The sequence below is a fragment of the Xenopus tropicalis genome, chromosome 6 (assembly GCF_000004195.4).
Source record: "Xenopus tropicalis strain Nigerian chromosome 6, UCB_Xtro_10.0, whole genome shotgun sequence".
NCBI lineage: Eukaryota > Metazoa > Chordata > Amphibia > Anura > Pipidae > Xenopus > Xenopus tropicalis.
This window is the reverse complement of record NC_030682.2, coordinates 121,377,566-121,401,673: the sequence shown is the minus strand read 5'-3', so window position 1 is coordinate 121,401,673 and position 24,108 is coordinate 121,377,566. Positions and strand designations below refer to the sequence as shown.

General features: G+C 41.7%; 2 protein-coding genes across 5 annotated transcripts; one reads left to right on the top strand and one right to left on the bottom strand.

The window, feature by feature from the left end:
- Nucleotides 1-6,666: 6,666 nt before the first annotated feature.
- Nucleotides 6,667-10,263, bottom strand: tmem70 (transmembrane protein 70). The gene is made up of 3 exons (XM_002937073.5): nt 10,011-10,263; nt 8,583-8,694; nt 6,667-7,997 (listed from the first exon to the last, which is right to left on the bottom strand). Exons 1-3 carry the CDS (start codon nt 10,161-10,163, stop codon nt 7,549-7,551), a joined length of 714 nt encoding a protein of 237 aa, XP_002937119.1. The 5' UTR covers nt 10,164-10,263; the 3' UTR covers nt 6,667-7,548.
- A 2,312-nt stretch (nt 10,264-12,575) lies between these two features.
- eloc (elongin C) lies at nt 12,576-19,623 on the top strand. Of its 4 annotated transcripts, none has more exons than XM_012964699.3 (4): nt 12,576-12,716; nt 15,672-15,729; nt 17,525-17,668; nt 18,991-19,622. In XM_012964699.3, the coding sequence occupies exons 2-4, from the start codon at nt 15,726-15,728 to the stop codon at nt 19,179-19,181; spliced, it is 339 nt and encodes a 112-aa protein (XP_012820153.1). In that variant the 5' UTR covers nt 12,576-12,716; nt 15,672-15,725; the 3' UTR covers nt 19,182-19,622.
- Nucleotides 19,624-24,108: the final 4,485 nt, after the last annotated feature.

Here is a 24,108-nt window from a genome sequence, read left to right as displayed (position 1 = left end):
TAGCGCTCGGTTAATGTATAATATATATATATTTATACACTCAGTAAATCATTTTCATATCCTCACATCCATAGGCGTAACCTAAATGTTTTCTCAAACACAGATCCTATTAAAACACCCTTATTTCTACAACATGCCGACACTCAAGTTGCAAAAACTATTAGTATTAAAACAGAGAATTTGTGCCTCCCAGAGTGATGATCACTGACGTGCTGTAACCAAGTAAAGTACTGTATAAAGTACAGTTTCCCAAAAAAGCTTTTCTGTTGTAAAGCCAACCCATTGTAGGTCAGGGATTTTTGTTGTTGTACACTGTGCCAGCCCCCCCCCCCCAACCTCTAGTATAAATGTGAGCCATCTCTAGTACATAACTGAGCGTTATCAGTGTAACAAACACCAAAAGAAGATCTTACTTGTAATCCAGGTTAAAGAAGCATTCATAGACTTGCTCTTGTCATAGACACATGGATATATCCAAGCAGTGGGGTGGTCATTCTCATCTAAAAACAAAGTGTAGGCATATTGATCCTTGGAAAAAGTTGCCATTATTACTTTCAGCCCCCCTGAAATTCTGACTGAGGCTGCTGAGGAGAGGCAGAGTTACTGATGGGGTATCTAACTTCTGGTTTACAGGGGAGTAAAAATAACTATTCCTCTGTGAGGCTACAGTTTTTTCTACTTTTTGTATCTCATTTTCTATTAAAGTCCTCTCCTATTCATATACCAGATTCTTGTTAAAATCACTTACTGGTAAAGTAACTTGGACCTGAGCAACCAGATAGCTGCTGACATTCCAAACTAGAGAGCTGCGGAGATTAGCCCGTGTATGGCTGCTGCTGGGGGCTGGGAGAAAGGAATAGGTTTCTTTTGCTACTTTATACAGAGTATCAATCCTTCCTTCCCCATGCGCCAAGAGACACAGTGACACTATATGGCCACAAGATGGCACTGTGTGCTAGCAAATTACAGGGTTTTTTTTATCATATGCGATTGCGTCTGATGTTCATTAAGGCAGTTTTGAGCTTATTAAGAAGGCATTAGGGCAGTGCTGTCCAACTGGCGGCCCGCGGGCCGCATGCGGCCCGCGACCCCCCTCTGTGTGGCCCCCCACCTGTCTGGCTGCTTTGATGGTTTACCTTTGAGTAAGCATTAAATGGTATCAGTACTGAGATTAACTGCCCCCCTGCATGGTTCTCACCTCAGATTCAGGCTGTAATCCCTCTGTATTGTTTAAAAATGTAATCCCCTGTGTTTTTCACACCTTTTAATCTATGCATTGTTCCCCCCTGCAGTGTTCACACCTCAGGCTCAGACTGTAATCACTCCCATTGTTCACTTCTTCACACCTTCACAGACATAGGTACTGTAGGCAGAGTATGGCACATACAGCCAGCATAGGGCAGGTAGAGTATGGCACACACAGGCAGCATAGGTCAGGGAGGGTATGGCACACACAGGAAGGGTAGGGCAGGTAGAGTATGGCACACACAGGCAGCATAGGTCAGGGAGGGTATGGCACACACAGGAAGGGTAGGGCAGGCAGAGTATGGCACACACAGGCAGCATAGGTCAGGGAGGGTATGGCACACACAGGAAGGGTAGGGCAGGCAGAGTATGGCACACAGAAGCAGCATAGGGAAGGCAGAGTATGGCACACACAGGCAGGGTAGGACAGGCAGAGTATGGCACACACAGACAGCATAGGACAGGCAGAATGCTGCCTTTGTGTGCCATACTCTGCTTGCCCCATGCTGCTTGTGGGAGGTGAACCTGGCAGGGGTTTGTTGTGGGAGTTTGTTAGCAGTTGGAAATAGCCATTAAATGGTTCCTAAGGTGTGTAATTATGTGCTGGGGGTTGCTCTGCTATCCACAGGGGAGGAGGAGGCATATGGAATTTAAGGGTATATCTTAATATGACATAATTCTTTCACATATGAATGATGGTTGATATCCCCACAGTAAGGACCAAGCATTTGGGATTTTGCTGCGCTACCACCATTGTGATAAAATAGGTGTGGTTTGAGTGGGTGTGGTTTCAAAAAGGGGAGTGGTCAAAACTGGCTTCCATTAGCGGCCCTCCACCATGTATGCTAGAGAAATTCCGGCCCTCGGCACCGTAGAAGTTGGACAGCACTGCATTAGGGCATTTGAAGACATTTGGGATTGCTTTTTTATTTAACATTTTTTTCAGCTTGCTTGATCTTGTAACAGTATGGCACTACAAAGCAGTCATTTACTTAGACCTGGGGAAAGATGTGCACAAGCGCACCCCTTAGCGCCCTTGCAGAGAGCACTATTTACCCTGTCAGGCTGTGCTCTGTATTTCAGAATGTAGAAAAAAAATCAAGTGAATGGGGCAGAGTGCAGCTTTTTCAGTGCAGGACACCTCCCACCTCAGTAGTAGGTTCCAAAAAGAATGCACTTACAGTGGGACAAACTTCATAGTTCTGGTGAGGGGGACTATAATACAGCAGAACCCTTAGTCCATGTAACCCCCATGGCAGTGGGGTCTGCTGTATTGTAGTTGTACCATTGCAGCAAAGTGCAAAATAATCACAATACAAAAAGCTATAGGCACTCAAACACCAATTAATGTATAAAGGATGGTACTGCGTAACTAGGGGACCATGGGTCCCACAGCAAAACCTGCACCCACATCCCCACAGTTTGTGCCTCCTGCCAAGAACATGCCATACGTCCGCTCTCACCTTTAGATTTTCTTTTAGCTTGCGCAGCGTCTCCAGCGGGCCCTACTGGGGAGGCAAGCCTGGGTGCAGTCAGACCCACTCCCCCCGCAGTATGCACATTCCCTGGCTCCATGTTTTTCTAGTACAGGTATGGAACCTGTTATCCAGAGTGCTCAGGACCTGGGGTATTTCACATAAGGGATCTTTTCATAATTTGGATTACCATACCTTATATCTACTAAAAAATCATTTAGTAATTAAATAGGATTTTATAGGAGTTTTGCCTTCAGTAAGGATTCAATATATCTTAGTTGGGATGAAGTACAAGGTATCTGAAAAAAAAATCACAGAGCAAAAAGAAATCATTTTTTAAATTTTGCATCATTTTATGGAGCCTATACCTTCCTGTAATTCGGAGCTTCCTGAATAACAGATCTCTGGATGATGGATCCTTTGCTTCATTGCAGCATAGGACCAGGAAATGGATAATAATGTACCCCTTTTCTTTGAGGGTATAACACAGAGAAATGCTGTCTATGATCAATTCACAACTGAGAGTGCAATATAGGCTCTAGCTTGTGACTTGCTAACACAGCACCTGGCTGCAAGTTTGAGGCCCTTTTATTCTTTGTTTATGAGATGTTCTGTACCAAACCAAGTACAGCTTTTCCAGTCCTGTCCCCATACAGTATGTGCAACACATTTAAGAATAGCTCTAGCCCATACAATATAAGTTACTTACCGCATAATGAATACCAGGCTTCCATACTTTCTGATTTGCAGAGTAAGTGTTCATGAAATGCTCCTGCGAGCAGTGAACTGAGTAGAAAGATCAGTGCTGCAGAGAGCATGGCCATGGTTCTAAAGCTCTCTCTAAACTGGCCACGTAGAATGTCTGAGTGAGTTCGGAGTTTCTCTATTTAAAGGGGATTTCCCCCCCTGCATTTAAAATTCAGTCATTTTTAAATAATCAGATTGCTAATCTTTGTAGGCACGTGAGTGTTTGAGCTCCTTCTGACTGGCAAACTATTGTACAGGAAAACGGTCACTGAGTAGAAATAGGATACAGATACAGTACTCTGACGGGGCACTAATAGTGCCAATGTACACATAGGGCTGATTGGGGCATTTGCTGGCATTCCCCAGATGCAGTAATCTTACAGATTGCCTTGGCCAAACAAATGGCTGCATTAAAAGAAAAGAGTTATAAGATTACATGTGTAATAACGTTTCAATATTCTTAGTGTTTATGGGCATGTACTGTACCTGTGGCTCTTCCTATCAATTTACTGAGTAACTGAATGACAAAGCTCAGAATCCTCTAATATCCAAACACACTGTAGCAATGTGGGTGGTACGGGTTTGTATCTAATTATGTCGTTATGGTCTCCAGACATTGACTAATTGCATCATCTCGTTGTATTTTCACCCCTTGTAATCATTAGATTTCGAGGGACCTTGACTATAGTAAACTTAATAGTACTTAACTTTTCCTGCCCACTGATGAACCCTCCATAATAAACTCCTAGCCACTAAGTTTGCCCAGGAGCAGTAACCCTTAACAACCAGTCAGCTGGAAGAATAGGCAGGGAATAATGTGAATGACGTCAACAACATATATATGTGTTCAACCATGAGCACTCCACTTGCTCCATCTACTGGCAATGTGGATAAGTACTGTAACGTCTGTAATGCCTGAAGTGTAACTACACAACATTTACAGTACGGGATCTATTATTCTATATATAAAAACATATACATATGTAAGGAAAGTCAGCCATCCTACACAATATGAACCCAGTCAACCAAGACTGAATTGGCCAGACGGATATCCTAGTAAATGTCAGAAAAGCTTCTAAACCATCAAACTAGAGCTTATTTGGGACAGCAGGCTAAAGTGTATTTGAACCCCAATCCAGGTGTGGCTGACCATCACAAGGGAAAACGTATCCCTAAAGAAATCGACAAGATATGTAAATTTTAGAAAAACAGAGGCCTACAAAAGGAATGCCATGCCTTAAAAGTTATTTGAGACTGTGTGTCATCACAATTAATCACAGGAAAGCAGTTTATGAGGTAATGTTCTGGGGAAAAGGTCCCATTGACCCCAAACCCCTGTGCCTCAGACACCTTTTGGGTAGGCCTGTTGCTTTCCCAAGGGTAAAAAGAAAATTGTTGCTTCCAACGGGAGAATCAGAAGGACATGGAGTGAGTCAAGGAAAAGTATTATAGACAAGGTGCTCCTACTTACACTCATCTATAGCAATGTGCAACAATTTGCAATTTACACCAACGTTTGTGTGTGAGACCCAAGGAAGCCCTGCACTACACCTTCCTTGTCCAGACAGTAAATACAAAGCTCGCTCTGCACGTTTACACCACATGGTTCATACTCAGTTGTGGCCATGTCCTGCTTGTGCGTTGCCCCTGCCCTCTTTGCGCCTATTTGCAGACAATGGACAAATCTGAGCCTCCAGTACCTGGTGCAAATTTTGCAACTTAATTTAAAATCTGAATGAAATATGATCCATTTCTTTGTGTTGTACCTTGTTAGCCATACTGAAGCAGGGGTCTAATAGTCCTGAAAGATTGCATTGTATAATCTATTTTTTATGCATGTAACCCTTTGGCTATCTCCATTTAACTAATTATGTGACTTTTCTAATCAGCCAGCGTGGGACCTTTCATTGTAACTTACTTAAATCACTTTGCAGATTTCTAATTTTGCTTTAACATGAAAACTAAATTAAATTCACATTGACTTGATCAAGGAGGTGAATATTTTTATAGGAATTGCAGTTACAATTTTTCTCCAAGGGCATAAGAAGCCTATAATATATTCCTAATTTATCTCTCTTCTGCATTTAACTTATTCAGTACTGACCATATATTATAATCATGTCCTCGTTATGCTAGCTAACCTATGTACCATTCTTACAACTACTTGTTTTCTTCTTACAATTTATTCAGTGTCTCTTACAATGGAGCATCATCTTTCTTCACACCTGTCATGTACCCCTTATTTTTTCTAATTCCTCCCATGGAAAACAAATCAACTAATATGGTTTTCAATACCACCTCTATACTAAAGATATTTAGATCTATCTCTCCTCTCCTAATCTCAACCCAGAGCTCTTAACTCGCTTCTTTTTCCACCTGTCTGCTATCTCTCCTGGTGCCTTGGGGTTATACTCGATTCTGCCCTGCCCTTCACTCCTCATATCCAGTCACTTATCAAATCATGTCACTTTCACCTAAGAAATATTTTTAAAATACCATCATTTATCACTCAAGATATTGCCAAAATTCTTCTACATTCTCTCATCATATCACACATGGACTGCTTTCGCTCTATTAATTAGCCTTTCCCTCCTGTTTCCACTCCAGTCCATAATGAATACTGTGCCACTAGGCTCATATAACTCAGCAACCACTCCTCCTCAGCTATGCCACTTTGCCAATCCCTACACTGTTCAAACTAATGACCCTCACATTGAAACCAGTTCACAACTCTGTCCCACCCTGTCTCTGAACTCCTCTAAATACTCATAAAACCGCTTGTTACGCTCCCAAGACCTGCTCCTCAACTCCTCTCTCATTCCCTCCTCACACACTCACATTAAAGATTTTACAAGGGCTGCACCCCTTCTCGGGAATTCTCTTCCACGTTCTGACACTTTCAGCGTTTCTGCCTTCAAAAGATCCCTAAAAACAGATTTATTTAGAGAAGCTTACCCTCATTTAGTTTAGCACTACAAGCAATACCTTGCGCTACATCTCTCGCTTTGCTTAATTCTAATCTTGCCCATTCCCACACCTTGTGTTTCAATCTCCCTATCGATTGCATGGTTGCTTTGTATGTAATTCTGTATGTATAAAACCACTTACTGTACATCAGCATAACTCAGTTCATAATTTATAGTAATTAGAAGCTACCTTTAAACTAGGGTTTACACTAACCTTTTTTTCCTATTGGGAGAATGGCACACAGCAATTTCAAACAATTTCAAACATTTTGGCGCTTGGGTGTTTTGCTTAGTGGAAAAGGACAAAACAGTCTAAATCACCCACCATTCACTATGAATTTCAATTTCCAGTTAGTGGTTTATTTGCATACATGCCAATAACCATATTTAAGCTATATAATAACTTTTCAATAATGTTCACTTTCTTTTGAAGTGAAAGGAGGAGCCTACAAATCAAGTAAGTCCTGAGTGCCATTACCCTAACAATTTATTACCTATGTCACCACCAACTCTTAGTCCCTCAATTCCCAGTCAGCTTCCTTTGCACTTTAAAGGTATAAATGACAGGGGCCCACAATGTACATCCTTCCAAAATCAGAGTGGTTGGGCAATCTGAGTGATTTCAGCCATTTTCATGCGTACATGTCAGGTTGAGGGCTGGTACCATCTGTACAAAAAAAATGTATCTGACAATGATCCACATTTATAACTGGTTGTATGTAACTTGTCTGGCCTGCAGGCTGGTCAGTTCAATTCTGTGGGGTGCTAGACAGTGTATGGTCAACTTGGCTGGGGGTTCTCAGTATAGTACGAATTATTTTACATAAGAAGAGCGGAGATTAAAAGGCTGGCATACACAGGCCACTTCATATGGTATGTGACAGAACAGAGACATTTTTTTTTATTCAGTTGTTCTGGCCAGCCGCTAGAACATCAAGAACTGTTGAACCAACTGGCATCCATGGTACATAGATAATGGTTGGGAATGTCTGGGAAGTACACAGGGACCAAAAACGCATATTTTTTTTCAGTATGTGTATGACCAGCTTAAGGCAGGAGCAATAAGAACAATATACAATTTGAACACAAACGATAACCATATCTTTTTTCTTTTTTTATTTATCCTCAGAAGACTGACTCAGTTCTTCAGGACTGAATGTAAAAGGCTTATCATAGCCCATTAGATGATTATAGTCATAAGGATTTCCAAAAAGCATCGGATTCACCAACATTGATTTCTTTTGAGCGTAAAACGTTGTGAACATCTTGCTTACTCCGGGTATTTCAACATCCTTTTGATGAAAAACTGTCCTTTTCTCAGAAAGAAGGGCATTGTAAGTGACTGCTGTGTAGGTATCTGTCTCTGCGTTGTGGTATAACCGGACCACATAGCCTTTTGTAATCAAGTGCAAAGTAACTGGAGTGACAAATGTGAAGAAGCCTACGACACTGATAAAGGCGATCTTTAATGCCAAACTGTCAACACTGATTCCAGATTTCAGCATAATGTAGGGCATCAGGCAAATACTAAAAATACTGGTGGAATACGAGAAAAACTTTATCCCTGAAAGAGAAAGGAAAGAGCAATTTTTGAGATAATGTACTACTTGCTTAAACTGAGAAAAGTAATATGTTTTGATCTAATCCTTAAATGTAAGCAAGTCTAAGATGTGGTAGAGCTACCAAGTAAATGCTATCGCCAATAGGTTAATATGGTTTACTAAACCACTTTCAGTTTGCCTGTACATCAAAAAAGTAGACTGTACAACAAAATATAAGACTCATACTCTTCATATTTTCCGTGTTCATCCCCTGCCCCTCTTTTGAAACAAAGTTACAGATATAGGAATATACAGTATGCTTTTAATACTCAGTCATCCAAAGTTCCAAGGATATCTAAGACATTAAATACGTGGCTTCTGGATAGGCCCCCTTCAACAGTTTTGAGCCCTCCTCGGGTGGCCAGTCCTACAGCTTGGGATCTGCTATCCTTGCAACACCAAGACATCAATGTCAAATTTGACATCAGCTCACATTAAATTAACCTTTGGTGAGATATGAACAAGGCAACTGTAATACAAGTTTGCTTGTTAAAGGGGCAGTTCACATAGAAAGTTATAGAATCCTATATAAAAGTGATTGAACCTACCAAGAACTGATTTTGCTAGATTCCCAGTGTAAATTAATCTGCCATCTTCATAATTCCCAGAAACCGGTGAAGTGCCAAAACATCGGACGGATGTCACATTAGGTAGAATAATCTGGAGAAGAAATATAAATTACTTACATAAACTGTAGGATCAACACTCAGAATGCTGTCATAGCACTATAAATATAAAACAAACAGCCCTCACTGCCTAGGAAAATAATTGATCTATTCTCTGGCTGGCTCACTTTCTAACTTGCATCAGTGCAGTTTCCCAACAGTCAGCTCCTTGCTTTATTCTCTATTGTGTAGGGATATTTGTGTATATATATATATAATGGTTAATGCAGTGCTTTAGAACATAACAGCATGGCCAGGCGTAACAACGTTTGCAATTCTTAAAAAAAAAAAAAAAAAATATACAGATAATAGGGCTCACTTGTGACCCCTAGGCTTGCTGCTCTTTGCATGAAGCACTGTATCAAAAATCCAACCCTCTTGCAAACAGCAGCATCAGGGAGTGCACTCCAGGCCTGACTTATGGACAGGGCCACAGTACTGCACTGGGCGGGAAACCTACGTGCCCCCCCACCTGATTTAAATCGAGTGTGGCGCAATACATACATTGCCTGATTTGTAGTGCAGTCTGCAGGTCTGGAGTACAGAAGCCTGGGACTATTAGCACAATGTCTCATGCAGTGGGCAAACTGCAAAAAATGGCTGATTGCTGCCTTTTTTGCACATTGAGTGGGACATTGCAAAACAGTCACAATGTGCCATGTGCAAAGAGACGCAGAAGGAAGGAGGCTCCTTGTCACATTTTAAAACTCCTGCAGTTTGGCTAACAATTCTTTAGCTTAGTTTAAGGGCAGGCCCGGACTGTAATCCAGAGGGGCTGGTTGTACAGCTCTATAAGAGCTAAAGCTCATAAACCCCTAGGAATTGCCCCTAGGTTGGGGGCCCAATATGAGGGAAGGGAAAGCAAGAGAGATCAGAATGTGCAGCATGAAACCAGCCAACTGTTGCACTACAAGCTTCCCCCGCAAGGTGGCAGTGCCAGCACAGTTGCAGTACCCAGGGTGGGTAGCGGGTTGGCCATCCCTGGGGGGCACAGCACTACCGCCTATATATATATATATATATATATATATATATATATATATATTAGTCCACCATTAAATAAAAAGAATTTGTAATTTGTACATAAGTCCTGTGAGAGCGGCTTCTTCGTTTTCTATAATATATATATATTTATATTAACCCACTTTTCTAGAACCAAAGAAAAAACAAAACGTCTAGAGCCCAAGGACATTTGTTATCTCTGTTCTACCCTAATACAGGTCCTGGTATATCCATGATTCCACCGACACAGTTTCAAAGCTCAAGCAGTGCCGCTTCCTAAAGTAACATGGCTGCCCCCACTCAGCACACCTGTGTATAAGGCGCACAGCTCCTCCGCGCAGAGCCATGTCCCTCCTTGCCGGATAGGAGCCCATACACTGCAGCTGACCGGGAGCCTGCAAGGCTGAGTCTGGCCCGGCTGAGCGCAAGGCTGTGGCGGCAGCAAGTTGTGAGGCGGAACATGTCTGTACCCCGGGCTCCTCAGGCTCACTCACACAGTCACACTGACACAGGAAGGGCTCCGGCCCTTGTGCGCACTTTCATGCACCGCTCTGGAAACAGAAGTAGTGAACATGGTTCCTATTTTAAAGTACCGCCCATTTAATAAACTGGTCAATATGGGGTGCCCTCAATGCGCTGCTGAAAGTGGCTTTATTCTTTATATATATTATTATCCACACTGCATAAATCTACATGTGTGTGTGTATGTAAGGCATCCGTGGAAATTATAGATGAAATTAGTTTAAACCGACTTCCACGTTCATTTTTTGCTATTTCATGCAATAAAGGCCCCCACAATCAAACAGCCTTCTCTGGTTCCGCCCCTCTATTTGCCAGTAAAGTATCAGTAAAAATGCTGCAGTTACCTGGCAAGAAAGTAAATTGGGTTTTATTTCCATAATATTTGCTTTACCAACAAGACCCCTGGACTAAGCACACCCACTCTGAACCAAACAGTTCTGTTCTTGGGGGCTGTTTGGTTTACAACTGTCTGGTTGGGTTTCATCCATGTAAAACCAGATAAAAAATCTGGCTAATACCCACCTCCTTTGTTACAGCCCTGCCCCTTCACAACATGAGTTCACATTCCACATATCATGACCCCACTCCCATAAACTGGTCCCTTAAAGGGCAAAAAAGGTGTAGGGGGAATCTTTTAGCTGAGCACTATATGATTGAAGTTGTTTTTTTTTCTCTAACAATCTACTCTTCTGTCCGTTTGGAAATTGCTTTTGTCCCAAAGTGTTCTTATCCTGATCACAGCACTATGCTGGCAGGTCAGGCACTAAAAGAACTGGTAATTCTGCATAGCGAGCTGTTGCATCTGAACTTTACTAAGATTTAGCCCACTTGACAAGCTTCTTGGATGTGCATTCCTAATTTGAAATACACACAACTCTTGTTTTTGAAATTGTGTATGTGTTCTATTTTACTGACAAATGTATTTTAGCCAACCAGTTATTCTGGGGTTAATAAAGTACACACCACATCTGATAATGCACATTAAGTACTATAATACTCATAAATTCCCATAAATGTTTTGGCTAATGTGGGGTGTTGGATGATTATACCATAACAAATTAATTGGACATTTAACGGACAAATATATATATAAATAGACTTTCCCCCATATATAAATGGTCATATACCAGTTGACAGTTCTGTAATGTACATAGAACCTTGCTCCGTAATAAACAATTTTACAATGCAAGGGGAACTTTGGCTGCTTTCAAAAAGTATGAAAAAATAACATTTTTATATGCTGAAACCCAGCTGCAAAACATTTCTCCTTTTTCTGCATTATTTGAAATCCTGGAAGGGGAGGAGGGACTAAAACATTGATGTTACAAATTGTAACAACTTCTCCACAGCTTACAGGCAGCATTCAGGAACTACATAACCCACAATGCACTGCACTGTGACGTCACTTTCCTTATTAACATCACATGTGCAGGGGATTGTGGGATTGGGAGGATGCAGACTGAAGGCAGGCTGAGGACAGTCGACTACTGTTACATTTTTTTGAGTCTCAAAGTAGTCAGCCAGATAAGCAGGAGAACAGGGTGCCGGGCTTACTGTTCCAAACTATATATAAACCAAGAAAAGGCTGCAGATTTTTAATTAATGTATACTGCAAAACTTGCTTGAAATTATGTTTACTTTTCAAAAATCTCAAGGTGTGTTTGGGAGGGATCCGCTTTAGAAGGTTTTGTGTAAATGAAAGAAAATGTAATTCTGCAATTTTCCAATATACATACAAGACACGTTTTTAATGGTTTTAAAGTAATTATAAATGCCATTGCTATTGCCTTGCAGTGCTGGGTTCCTATGTTATGTCCCAGCCAGGGCACCCTTGCAAGGAGTTTGTATGATCTCCAGTGTCTCAGGTATCACAATGACCACAGTGTGTGTGTGATAGGGACCTCACATTGCCAGCTCCACTGGGACACAGACTGATGTGTATGATGCATGTACTGTGCTGGGGAATGACAGTGATATTTACAAATACAGAGTTAGACTTATGAAACAATGTAACAAAGCCAGGATTCAGGGCAGCCAATCAGCGGCGTTTGCTACATTGTCTCAAGCGTTCCACACAGCAAAACAAATGCTGTTTTCAATAACACTTGCGATTACAAATAACCACTGAAGCTACTTTCTATAAATCTTTGGTTTCTCCCCTTGCCTGCAATGCCTACTCTGCTGGCCAAAGAACCGGTCTCCAGGTTTCTCTGAGACAAAGCGATCCCTGCCAGCCTCCCGCACTAACACATGCCACTTGTATCCCTACAGCTAGTAATGGGGCTGTATCAGGCTTCGCTCAGGTCGGGCAATACCGGCCAACCCACACACAAGCCGGTACCAAATGCCATTACCCACCCTCCCAATCACAGTCGCACTTCCGTTTCTATAACACGTCACGTCCGTTTCCCATGAAGCCCTGGGCGTGATTGTGCAGCTGTCGCCAGGGAGAGGAGCGCCGGGGCCGCAGGAGGAGCCTTGGATCTGCGGCCGGTGAGGGACGGGCTCAGTCACGTAGGGGATTTGCTACATATGAGAGCCGGGGGGCCGCTGGGGAAGGGGGTCCTATACTTATTCCTTAGTTGAAACCCCCTGCAGCGTTCTGTTCTGGCAGTGAATTCTGTCGTGGGCGACGAGAGTTTTAGTTAAACAAGAGCAATAGGCTGGTAGGTTCGCTCAGGAACAGAGGCTTCCTTACACCGGGGTTATACAGGGTTTCAGGAAAAGAGTATTATATCAGGAAGTAGTGCAGCTAAGCAAGGCCGGGCACAATCGCCGTTTGTCCGAGGGCCTTAGGTTCATAGGGGCGGATAATGGGGCGAAGCTGTGGCTAAAACTATGAAGCGATTATACTGCATATTGGCAATGGGCAGTTTGTAGCCCTCCAGCAATTCTAGCTCTAACCTCTAACTCATTTCTAGTCACAAAGCAGCGGCCATGGGATCCCCATATAGGAGCTGCTGGCCCTCACTCATACATAGGGAGTAAATACAGATGATTGGCTGATAATATGCTTCTGGGAGAATTGGCACACTATTTTGGTGGCTTGTGGTGGGCCTTGCAAAACATTTGTAGCTGGCTGGGCATAAGTCATATGGCCTTATCTACAAACCTAAGTGCTAAATTGCCCAAGTGCAATATGTTTTGAACAGGCTACTACAAATTAGAAAATAAAAGCAAAGACTTAAAGGAACAGTAACACCAAAAAATGTAAGTGTATAAAAGAAATTCCAATATAATGCACTGTTGCCCTGCACTGGTACAACTGGTGTGTTTGCCTCAGAAACACCACTATGGTTTATATAAAGAATGCAGCTGTGTAGCCATGGGGGTAGCCATTCAAAGGAGAAAAGGCACAGGTTACATAGCAGATAACAGATAAAACACTATTGTATTCTACAGAGCTTATCCGTTATCTGCTATATAACCTGTGCCTTTTCTCATTTTTTCCAGCTTGAATGGTTGCCCCCAGGGCTACACAGCAGCTTATTTATATAAACTATAGTAGAGTTACTGTAGCAAACACACAACTTTTACCAGTGCAGGGCAACAGTACATTATATTTCATTTACTTTAAAACTCTTTAATTTTTTGGTGTTACTGTTCCTTTAAGCTGGCCATACACGCACCGATAATATCGTACGAAACCTCGCTTCGTACGATATTCGGTGCGTGTATGGCAAGTCGGCGAATCGACCGAAATCGCAGGAAGCTGCTGATATCGGACGACTCACCGATCGGTCAGGTTTAAAGATTTTGATCGGGCGCCATAGAAGGCACCTGAGCAAAATCTGCCATCAGGGCTGAATCAGCAGAAGGAGGTAGAAATCCTATTGTTTCTACCTCCTTATCTGCTGTTTCAGCCCTGAACGGTTAGTGGCTGATTGAACGATCTTTCGTGCGACCGATGGTTGCACGAAAGATCCCGAATCGCCACCTTTAGTTGCTATTGGCAGTGGTACTGGCAGAGGTGGTGTTAGATCAGCCCTGTAGCATGTTACACACTGTTGTTCTAGTCCAGGCTGCCCATGGCAAAATAGCCAATCATTGTTTCCTCACTGATACCTTAAAGGGGTAGTTCTCCTTATGATTAATGTTTAGTATGATGTAAACATTACTATTCGGGGCCTTTTTTTAATTGTCTCCATTTTCTATTTTTTTATGGTTTTTCAGTTATTTTGTTTTTTTGTTCAGCAGCTCTCCAGTTTGGTAAACTAGCAGCTATCTGGTTGCTAGGGTCATATTTACCATAGTAACCAAGCAATGGTTTGGATGACAGACTGGAATATGAATAGAAGCACTTGGTACACTGCACTGTAGGATAGGAACCAATTGGCAGCCAGGCTGACCTGATGGGGAACTGAAGTCTGTCTATGCTTATGTTACTGCATGGCTGTGATTGGCTATCCCCCTTCTACTGTGCTTCTGGCAGGGACCGTTAGAACATGCTCATCCCTTATTTGGAACACTGGTTAATGTTCATAGTGTATGAAGTTTTGTTATGGTTCCATCCAATGTAATCCCATCACCCTACCTAAGGCTGCCCTTCAGAGCTGCCAACTGACACAGGCTACTCTTTGGGTGGGAATAGCCATACTGATAATAACAGCTTTTATTAGCTGTGATGCCCTTGCTGTGTTCAGCCATACCTTGGTCTGCAAAAAAAGTATGACTGCTCAAGTCTGCCTGGTTATTCTACTGTCTGGCCCCAGCTAGAAACCATCTACATGAGCCCACAACTCCAGTGAGGGAACCCCTGGGCGGGGTGTAGATTTCTTAAGTGATTGTCTCAGGCGCTATAGCTAGGTCTTTTGCCTATACTAAACATCCCTGTACCATAAGGTTAACTACAGCATAGCTGTAGTTGACAGAGAAAATGTTTGTATATGGAAAATATACCTTGTTTGTGGCTCCTGCACCTTAATGAGTGTTTAATCTCACTAAATCAATGTGTATATGCCTGTTAGATTGTAGCTTTGTGTTATTTTTAAAATCTGGTAATTAGCCAATAATATGGTGCCAATGTACCAAAGGCTTGTAGTACATGGGATGTATTCTCTGTGTCTTTCACTTTGTAGGGAAATGCCTGAATCCCACCATGCAGCCTGGTATTAATAATAATAATAGAAATCACAGATTTCTATTATTGTCCATTTTTTGGCCAAAATCTGCCTATCCGCTTCTGGTAACAGGTAATTTCCATTGATAGACAGGCCATTAAATGAAAGGCTCCTCTGCTAGGAAAGTTAACTGGCTTCCTGCTTACTCCAGTAAAGGTAGCAGCGAACTGCAGCTTTCCATAGCACAAGGGTCCCTACTGGCACCTATTCATGTGGCTACAGCAATGAGAAGACTCAATTTGGCGATGGACATAAGAAATGCTCCCATTAAACATTTTTTAAATAAGGGTATATACTCTTGTAATAAATGTTTCTTTTCTCTTTCCAGAATCATCACTTGAATTATTTTTGTAAAAGGAGACCATACAGTTAAGCCACAACCATGGGTATGTTGTTATTATATATATATATATATATCACCAATATATTTCGCATTGCTTCTTAAAAATGTTATTGCTTTATAAAATGTGGTCCTTGCCCAATTGATGTATGGCTGATTTTTGTTCGAAAGGCAGGACCTCTTGAAGGCCCCATACACAAAAAAATAAACACATGTACATCAGGAGCCAATTAACCTTCCTGTATGATTTTGCTTGGGAGAAAACTTGGGAGAAAACTGGAGTAGCCAGAGTAAACCTTTCACAAGCACAGACAGAACAAACCAACAGTGTCCTGGCTGGAATCAAGACTGGGACCCCAGTGCTGCAATGCCAAATATTCCCTTTTGAAATTACATATAAGGTCTATGTATTTTATGTCAAAACAACAAGATAGTAAAGGTGAGGGATAGATAAAATCACTGGGGGTGCCAAATGTTAGGTATCCCAGTGATTATACCTTTACTGTGCATGCACACCTGCTAAGAAGAAAAATCACAATGTAGTGCTCATACAAATGTACCTGGGGCCTGTGCATTTTTCTGCTTGCAGGAGCACCAACCTGGGGTACTTCTGTATGAGCACCCTGTCACAGTCTTTGCTTCTTATCTGCGAGTGTGCATGCACAGTAGGGTGAAAAGCTGAATTTAAAGCCAGCTTTTCCACTCAACTGCACATGCACTGGCCCAGGGCAAAAAGTTCACAATTTGGCACTCATACTTGGTTGGAAATTGTACTTTTGTCATCTTCATTTTCTGAATAATTTTGTCATATGTTTAAGGGCAAGGAAAATCCTAAAATGATCTATAAGCTTCTAGGAGGTAGTAGGGTTTAGGCTAGTAGCCTCTTTACATAGCCAGCAGCCCAGTGAACCCAATTAATCCTCCTTTAACTTCTGGTTTGCTCTACCATTTACTTAACTTACCTCTAAGCATGGGGAGGTGCAGTGCTTGGAAACTGGTACACCCCACTGCTGGGATAGTACACTGCATGTGCGCTACATCCAGGCTTAACGCCTCATTAGAAGGACAAGCAGTGTAACCTGTTCATGCCAGGTCCTCCTGCAGAAAAATCATCTGAGGGGACCCGGTGCGCCCAGTCTCTCCTAGTACCTTGTCCCCCTCCTGGCCTGAACATGCCGCTATATTTAAAGGTAGGAGAGGGGCCAGGGAGGGGGGACTACTGTACAGCAGACCCTGCAATCTGGGCCCCCCCATGACTGTGGGATCTGTTGTATACATAGTTACGCCACTAAGAAGGACGTAGGAGTTAGGTAGTTGATTGAGCTGATTGGTTTCCTGTAATGTAAAAGGCATAGGGCTACTGATCAAGACCCAGCAGCAGTAATATCCATTTTCTTGCAGAACCTCCAAATGCTTCTTATCTGTTCAAGAATAACTTTCTGATATAGCCTGATTACTCTAAAGGCAACATTATGTTATTACAAAATGTATATTGAGGGGCAATCCTTGCCACCTGTGGCAGACTTCCAAATGCCACCCACCCCCACCCGCACCTAACTTTTCAGCTTTAGAGGGGGGCATGGAGGGGGCAGAGAGCATAATTGCTGACCCTCAAACCTTTCAGTTGGAAGCTATTGTGGGTAGGGCCCTGAGCTTGTGCTTCATGTTGTGATTGTTTGTGAATGCAGTGTAGACTTTCTGTATGTTATAATAGTATTGAACTATAATGAATAAATTAATGGGGCTCTTTAGATTATATAACCACTCTCTTTATATAAACTCAGCATTTCTTGTAAAGAAAAGGGTATTTTATGCATAACAGTGTGCTCTGTGCTTTATAGATGGTGAAGAGAAAACCTATGGTGGCTGTGAGGGTCCTGATGCTATGTACGTAAAACTGATTTCATCTGATGGCCATGAATTTATTGTTAAAAGAGAACATGCTTTGACATCAGGAACAATAAAGGCCATGTTAAGTGGTCCAGGTATGGAAACTAGTTTTCTATATCCCCCTCCTCCTTTTTTTTTTTTTTTTTTTTTAAGGAGAAGGAAATGGTTTATCACTTGGGGTATGCAGTTTGTTAGGAACTCAACATTAATTCTAATTACTTCAGTTGCTTTCCTCAGATCCAAGGCTGGTGCTCTTCTTTGCTGAAAAAACATATTGTCCTGGGGTATTATTTTAAAATTAACACCGCATTGCCATTCTTGCTTTTCACCGGGATCCCTTGCAGCTGGGCCGGGCTGCTCACTGGCACAACTATGGCTGCAGCAAAAGTGTCGGGACAGGAAAGATGGCTATAATAGTACCCCATGCCAACATATTTTTTTTTTTAGCAAAGAGAAGTACAGATTGAGTATCTTTTTAAATTATTCCTTGTGTTACACTTTATAGAATGTACCTTGCCCCTATGGACAAGGGTGCTGCTGCCATGAGGCAAGTTTAGATACTCTCCTCGGGCAGCATTGCCCCTGAAGTTACCAGGGAGGCAAAAAGGTGCTTCTGGTAACTTAAAGTCAACATTCCAATTTTTTACTTCGGAATTTCAGCTCTGCTAGTGCAGAGAGCTATATTGCATTCCATAGGCTGCCTTAGGGCAGCACTAGGGGCCGGAACATCCCTGCCTATAGAAAACATTGACAGAAAACTTGCTTGAGCAGAAAAGATAGATAACAAACTTTCTGCCTAAGTCATTTTTTTTGGGGGGAGGGGGGGGAGTATGGATCTTCATTGCTATAGGGTGCATTCTGCCTCATTAATAGTCATATAGTTCCCATTTTATGGATAATGCTATCAAATAAAGGGGACAAGTCACATTCCTAAAACGCATGCAACCATGAACTGTAACCACTTGGTTTTAGAAAAAAAGATGAAAACAAGAGAGCTCCCATTCTTTAGGGTGCAATAATGCTAGGAAATACCACTGAATAATATTATAATCTCTAAATCCCCTGGCAGTATATCCAAAAGTTACTTGATAAAGCCAATACAGTATTCTGTTATTTTTAAGGGGAAAGGAGAAAAAAAAATTAAAAATGCAGCTGCTTTCTTCCCCACTCTCCATTTCTTGGGTCCTGCCAGTGACTAGTGATAATGCTCTCACTCTCCTCAGCCAAAGCTGTTTTCTACCTGAGAGGAAGGTGAGAGCTTTTTTTATAAAAAAAAAAAAAAAAAAAAAGCATAATTTTGCCAGCTGGACTGGTATAATAGCAACTGGCAGGCAACCCTAATTACAGGACCCCAATAAATATATATAATGAAGGAAGAATGCTGCTAATGTTGTTGTTTAATTGATTGTTTTCACAGGCCAGTTTGCTGAAAATGAAACCAATGAAGTGAATTTCCGAGAGATTCCCTCCCATGTTCTATCTAAAGTCTGCATGTATTTCACCTACAAAGTTCGTTATACAAACAGCTCCACAGAAATACCTGAATTTCCCATTGCGCCAGAGATCGCACTGGAACTGCTGATGGCAGCAAACTTCCTAGACTGTTAAATAAAATAAATTATGGAAAATCAATATGTTAAATGGATTCTTTTATATTTAAATGCCTAGTTTGTTTGTTTTCTATTTAGCATGTTTGCATTTTTCCAAGCAGTGTATTGTATATGTATATTGTTCAAGCACCCACATACTTCCTTAGCAAAGCAGCCGGCGTGAAACGATCTGCTTCTTGCTTGCGTTTTTTCTTTCTACTTGCTCACTGTCTGTAATAAACCATTATGAAAATATGATGTTAACGAAGTGCTTTAGACATTTACTCTTTCATTGCTTCAAGACTGAGCATGGGCTGTTGGATTAACCAGGAAGTCACCTTGCATTGTATTCCTTTAAGTTGTTTCAAATTTAATTATATTTTTCTGAACTTGTCTGGAAAAAGTGACATGAAACATGAAATATCTGCTAAATATTTTAATAAAAATACAATTTTTTAAATTGTAATACCTAAATAGTGCAAATGAAAGCGTCAGATTGTCCCTCCCATTTTTTTTCTCCATTAGGCTGATGCCACACGTGGCTTAGGGCTGATTTTTTCGGCAAGCGGGAAAACGCTTGCCGAAAATTCGGCCCTACGCCTGCTACTTGTGCCTGCACGCGAATGAATGGAATACGCTCGGGTGCAGGCACATGTAGCCGATATAAGCATGAAAACGCGAGACTTGCTTGCCGAAAATTCAGCCCTACGCCACGTGTGGCATCAGCCTTACCTACCTTCTGAGACTCATTTCATTCATTTGCACCACTTGGCATTCCTTTGAGGCAAGTGTCATGGGAGTTTAATTTTTCCAGTACATTGGTTTGCTGTAAACTTGTGGATTGAATGGAAGGCAACTAAATATTTTGGGGCCAAATACCATCTATCATAATTGCTAATAAGCAGCTTCCTGTCATTCATATGAAGTAAAGGAGATGCTGAAGTTGGCAGAGCTGCACAGAAAACAAAGGGATTAATAGCTAAGTCTTTCTGACACACAAGATCGAGAGGAAGCAGATGTTTCTCCAGTTTGATCCCCAGTATCCCTTGGTTCCTAAACCTTAATGCAAAGCAAATTAGCTTGTGCATAACTGGGTACAGGGCTTACAAAGATAAGGAGTTTCAGAAGCAAATTCAAAAGCATGGATCCCCCCATGCCCCTATGACAAGCAATGATTTGGTTCCTTTGAATGACTGGACACTACAGCTGGACCTGATCTATTACTCAAACCCTCAGACTAGCCTCTGCTCTCTGCTTCTCTTCCTTACTGAGAGTTAAGGTGGCCGTACATGGGCAGATTTAAGCTACCAATTTGAGTCCTTTAGACTGATTTGGCAGCTTATTAGCCCATGTATGGGGCTCCTTGATTGATATCTGGCCAAAAAACTGTAAGGTGTCAATTGGACAGGTTTGGTTTTCCCATTGGAAATGGTGACTACATCAGCAACGATCGAATTAGCCCAATATCACCCACCTTAGGTGGACATATAAGGAGAAGATCACCAAACGAGCGGATTTTAAGGTGTATGGTGACCATAAGGCTAGTGCCACACTAGGTGGATTCTCAGCCTGCAGGTAAACATAGGCCGAGGATCTTTCCCTACCTTCCTAACTGCTTTCTGATGTGCCTGCGCCTGGAGCCACTGCATCAGCAGATTTCAGCACAGAAATACTCAAGTATGCATTTGGGTCTCAAAAGCCACCCTGTGTCCCTGTACCTGGGGCCGATGCAGTGGTTACAGGTGCAGTTAAACGCAGGCCGAGAATCTGCCTGGTGTGGCACTAACCTTTTGTCTTGCAGGAGAACAAAGTTGCTCAAAATGTAACAACAAAATTAATTTACAAAGGGGAGAAGAATGCAAAAAATGGGCACATGTTGGGGTGCTGGCAATAGGGGTACCCACAAGAAAATCAGCTTTTTGCTGCAGTAGCACTTAACAAATAAACCATGGCTAGCAATGCAGCTGGTTAAACAAAGTCTATCACTGATTGACTGTAGTCTGATCAGTTACATAAAGTTAGATTAGTAGAGTAGTTGTAGATGCAGGAAAAGGTGATGTACCGTGTTAGCCAGTCAAAATGTTTACAGGGTAACCCTTTTGAAATAAAAAATAAAAGTGGTATAAAGGTGATGCCTTTATTGGCTAACTAAGATAATCATAGCAAGCTTTCAGAACATTTTAGTTCCTTTTTCAAGCTGATTAGTTGTGTAGTAGAGTAGTTGTGTGATAGGTTACTATGGGTAAGTACACTGGCACACCTGCAGTATTTGTGAATTCCCTTTCATTTAGGGGCTTTGTTGTGGGTTAACTGGTTACGCAATAATGTTCACCCAGTTGTTATGGTGATGATACCAAACCCTTAATTATTTAATCGGGGATCATTTGTCTTCTCACAGGAGACCTCCTTTCCACAGCCCCTCATATGGTAACCCTGTACCTGCCCCATTAACCACTCTAAATGGGAATGGCATTTATGCTTGTTTGGCTGCCAGTGTGTAGCATGCAGCAACGCTTCCTGGTACTCAGTGTTATACAGATGTGCCTTATTTCTCAAACATAGGGGTGATTAACGAACATAGGCACTATATTGCACTAGGGCAGTTTAGCACCATAGCAAGTAATCAGACATTTGCTTTCATTGTTTGAGTTATAGTACGTAGACTGTTTAAAGCTAATTGCTCATTGGTTGCTATTGGGTAGTGCACTTTTGTTATATGTCCTAATGCTTGTTTTCTTGCTACAGTTAGGTTACAGAGTCATTCATTTGTAATAGCCTCCTGTCTGCTTTCAGTTATTCTGCTTTTCAGAGTGACCTACAGGTGCTGCATTAGTAGCCATTTCAAGCAGCTTTTTTGTTTATACGAAGCCCATTTGTAACTTTGTGCATTTATCAAGTCAAATGCAAGCTTGCTATAGCTGCTTTTATCTGGATTCCACTTCTGATTTATTCCTGCTTGACTTTAGTTTCTCTAGTGGAAACATCTAGCCCTGTACACAGAGTTGGTTGCTGCTTTTCAAGGATTTTTGGATGTTTTCAGGATAATTCCTTATGAGAACTGTAACCTGTATTCGTTTCTGCTTTTGAGTTCCTTTCTTCATAAGTGGCAGTGACAGTGGTGCATCATTGGTGTTTGTTTTCTCCATTCTGTGGTTCTGGACATTCTGGAAAACTGCCCCTGTGGTTGTAACATCTTAGCTCCAGTGTTCCATTCTGAATTCTTTTTGCCCTTACTACCACACTTACCAAAACAGTCACCATACTCCTCTCTATAACAACAAGTGGCTCCTTAATACCAAATGGTCCACCCCAGGAATGCCCAGACTGTATTTTTGGGTTTATATTCCCTTTAAATTACCCAGCAAAAGTAAAAGTCATAAAAAGAGAAGGCAGTGAAGAGAGAATCAGAAATGTTTATTTAACATGGACTGGCAAAACAACATTTAACCCTGCCACCAGGCATAAGCTACAAGGCTGGCTAGTGGAAAAGCACAGGTGGCTGAAGCAGACTATTTCCATTTAAAATGGAATGCTAATATATTAGTGACTGCAGGTATAGTAACTATAATTTATACTTTCTGCACCACCACTCAAAGCTTTAACACAGAGTGGATCCTCCTTGCCTTAGTTGGCAATGAGCCGCCAGGTTAGGGTCAGTTGACAGCGAGCGAAGCAAAATGTTGCTAAGATTTTTCAGAATTTTTACTGTATTTTTACTAGTGAGAGCATATCTGATCAGAACAGCAAAAGCAGGTAAGGAGGACTTAGTAGATTATACACAGATATTATTTTGTACAGGCATTTTGTACAGGTATAGGATCCATTATCCAAAAACCCATTAGCTCCAAATTATGGAAAAGTTACCTCCCACAGACTCCATTTTAAGCAAATAATTTTAATTGTTTCAAAATATTTTTTTTTCCTTGTAAAATTAAAACAGCTGCTTGTACTTTATGGTAGCTAAGCTGCATAAATCCATATTGGAGGCAAAATAAATCGTATTGGCTTTATTTCCGGTTTAAATGATTTGAGACTTAAAGGAGAAGGAAAGGCAAAGTCACTTGGGGGTGCCAAAATGTTAGGCACCCCCAAGTGACTTGAATCGCTTACCTTTTCCCCCGGGCTGGTGCCCCTGTTAGGAGAGAACAGCACCAGCCCGGGGTACCGGCAGCGCTTCCTCCTTCCTGTATCGCTCGCACGCGCATGCGCAGTAGAGTGAAAAGCTGAACTTTAACATAGAAGTCGTCTTTTCACTCTACTGCTCATGCGCCTATTGTGTAGTCACAGCGAAACGAAGCAGGAAGCGCTCCAGGTACCCCGGGCTGGTGCTGTTTCCTCCTAACAGGGGCACCAGCCCGGGTACAAGGTAAGCGATTAAAGTCACTTGGGGGTCCCAACATTTTAGCCTTTCCTTCTCCTTTAAAGAAAGAAAGGTAAAAAAACTAAGGCAACAGGGTAGAAGAGTCGCATGTTATGTATGGGATATTGGGATATAATGTTATTGCACATGCATGTCACTAATTTGCGCATCCACATCTACTCAGCAGCACATATCAGAAGATGATGCAAATGATAACGCTTTATAGAGGATTATTGCATAAGCATGCTGCCACTTTGTGAAGCTTAGGGCCCTATAAATAAGACCACATCCTCATTGCCATACACAGCACCCTTTAGACTTAAGAAGCACTGCACAACTGAAAATGATTATGAACACTAAACAAACATCTGATATTTCAGTAAGATCACTGACGTTAATAGATTATATGCATTTAAATAACCCCAGATATGCTAATAAGATCACTGCAGTAAATGGTTTCAAAGAACTGCATTAGACCCTCAGACATGCCAGAAAGATCACTTCAGAAAATGGATTCGAAAAACTGCCTTAAACTCAGACATGCCAGTAATATAATCGCAGAAAATGTAACACTAAATTAACCACA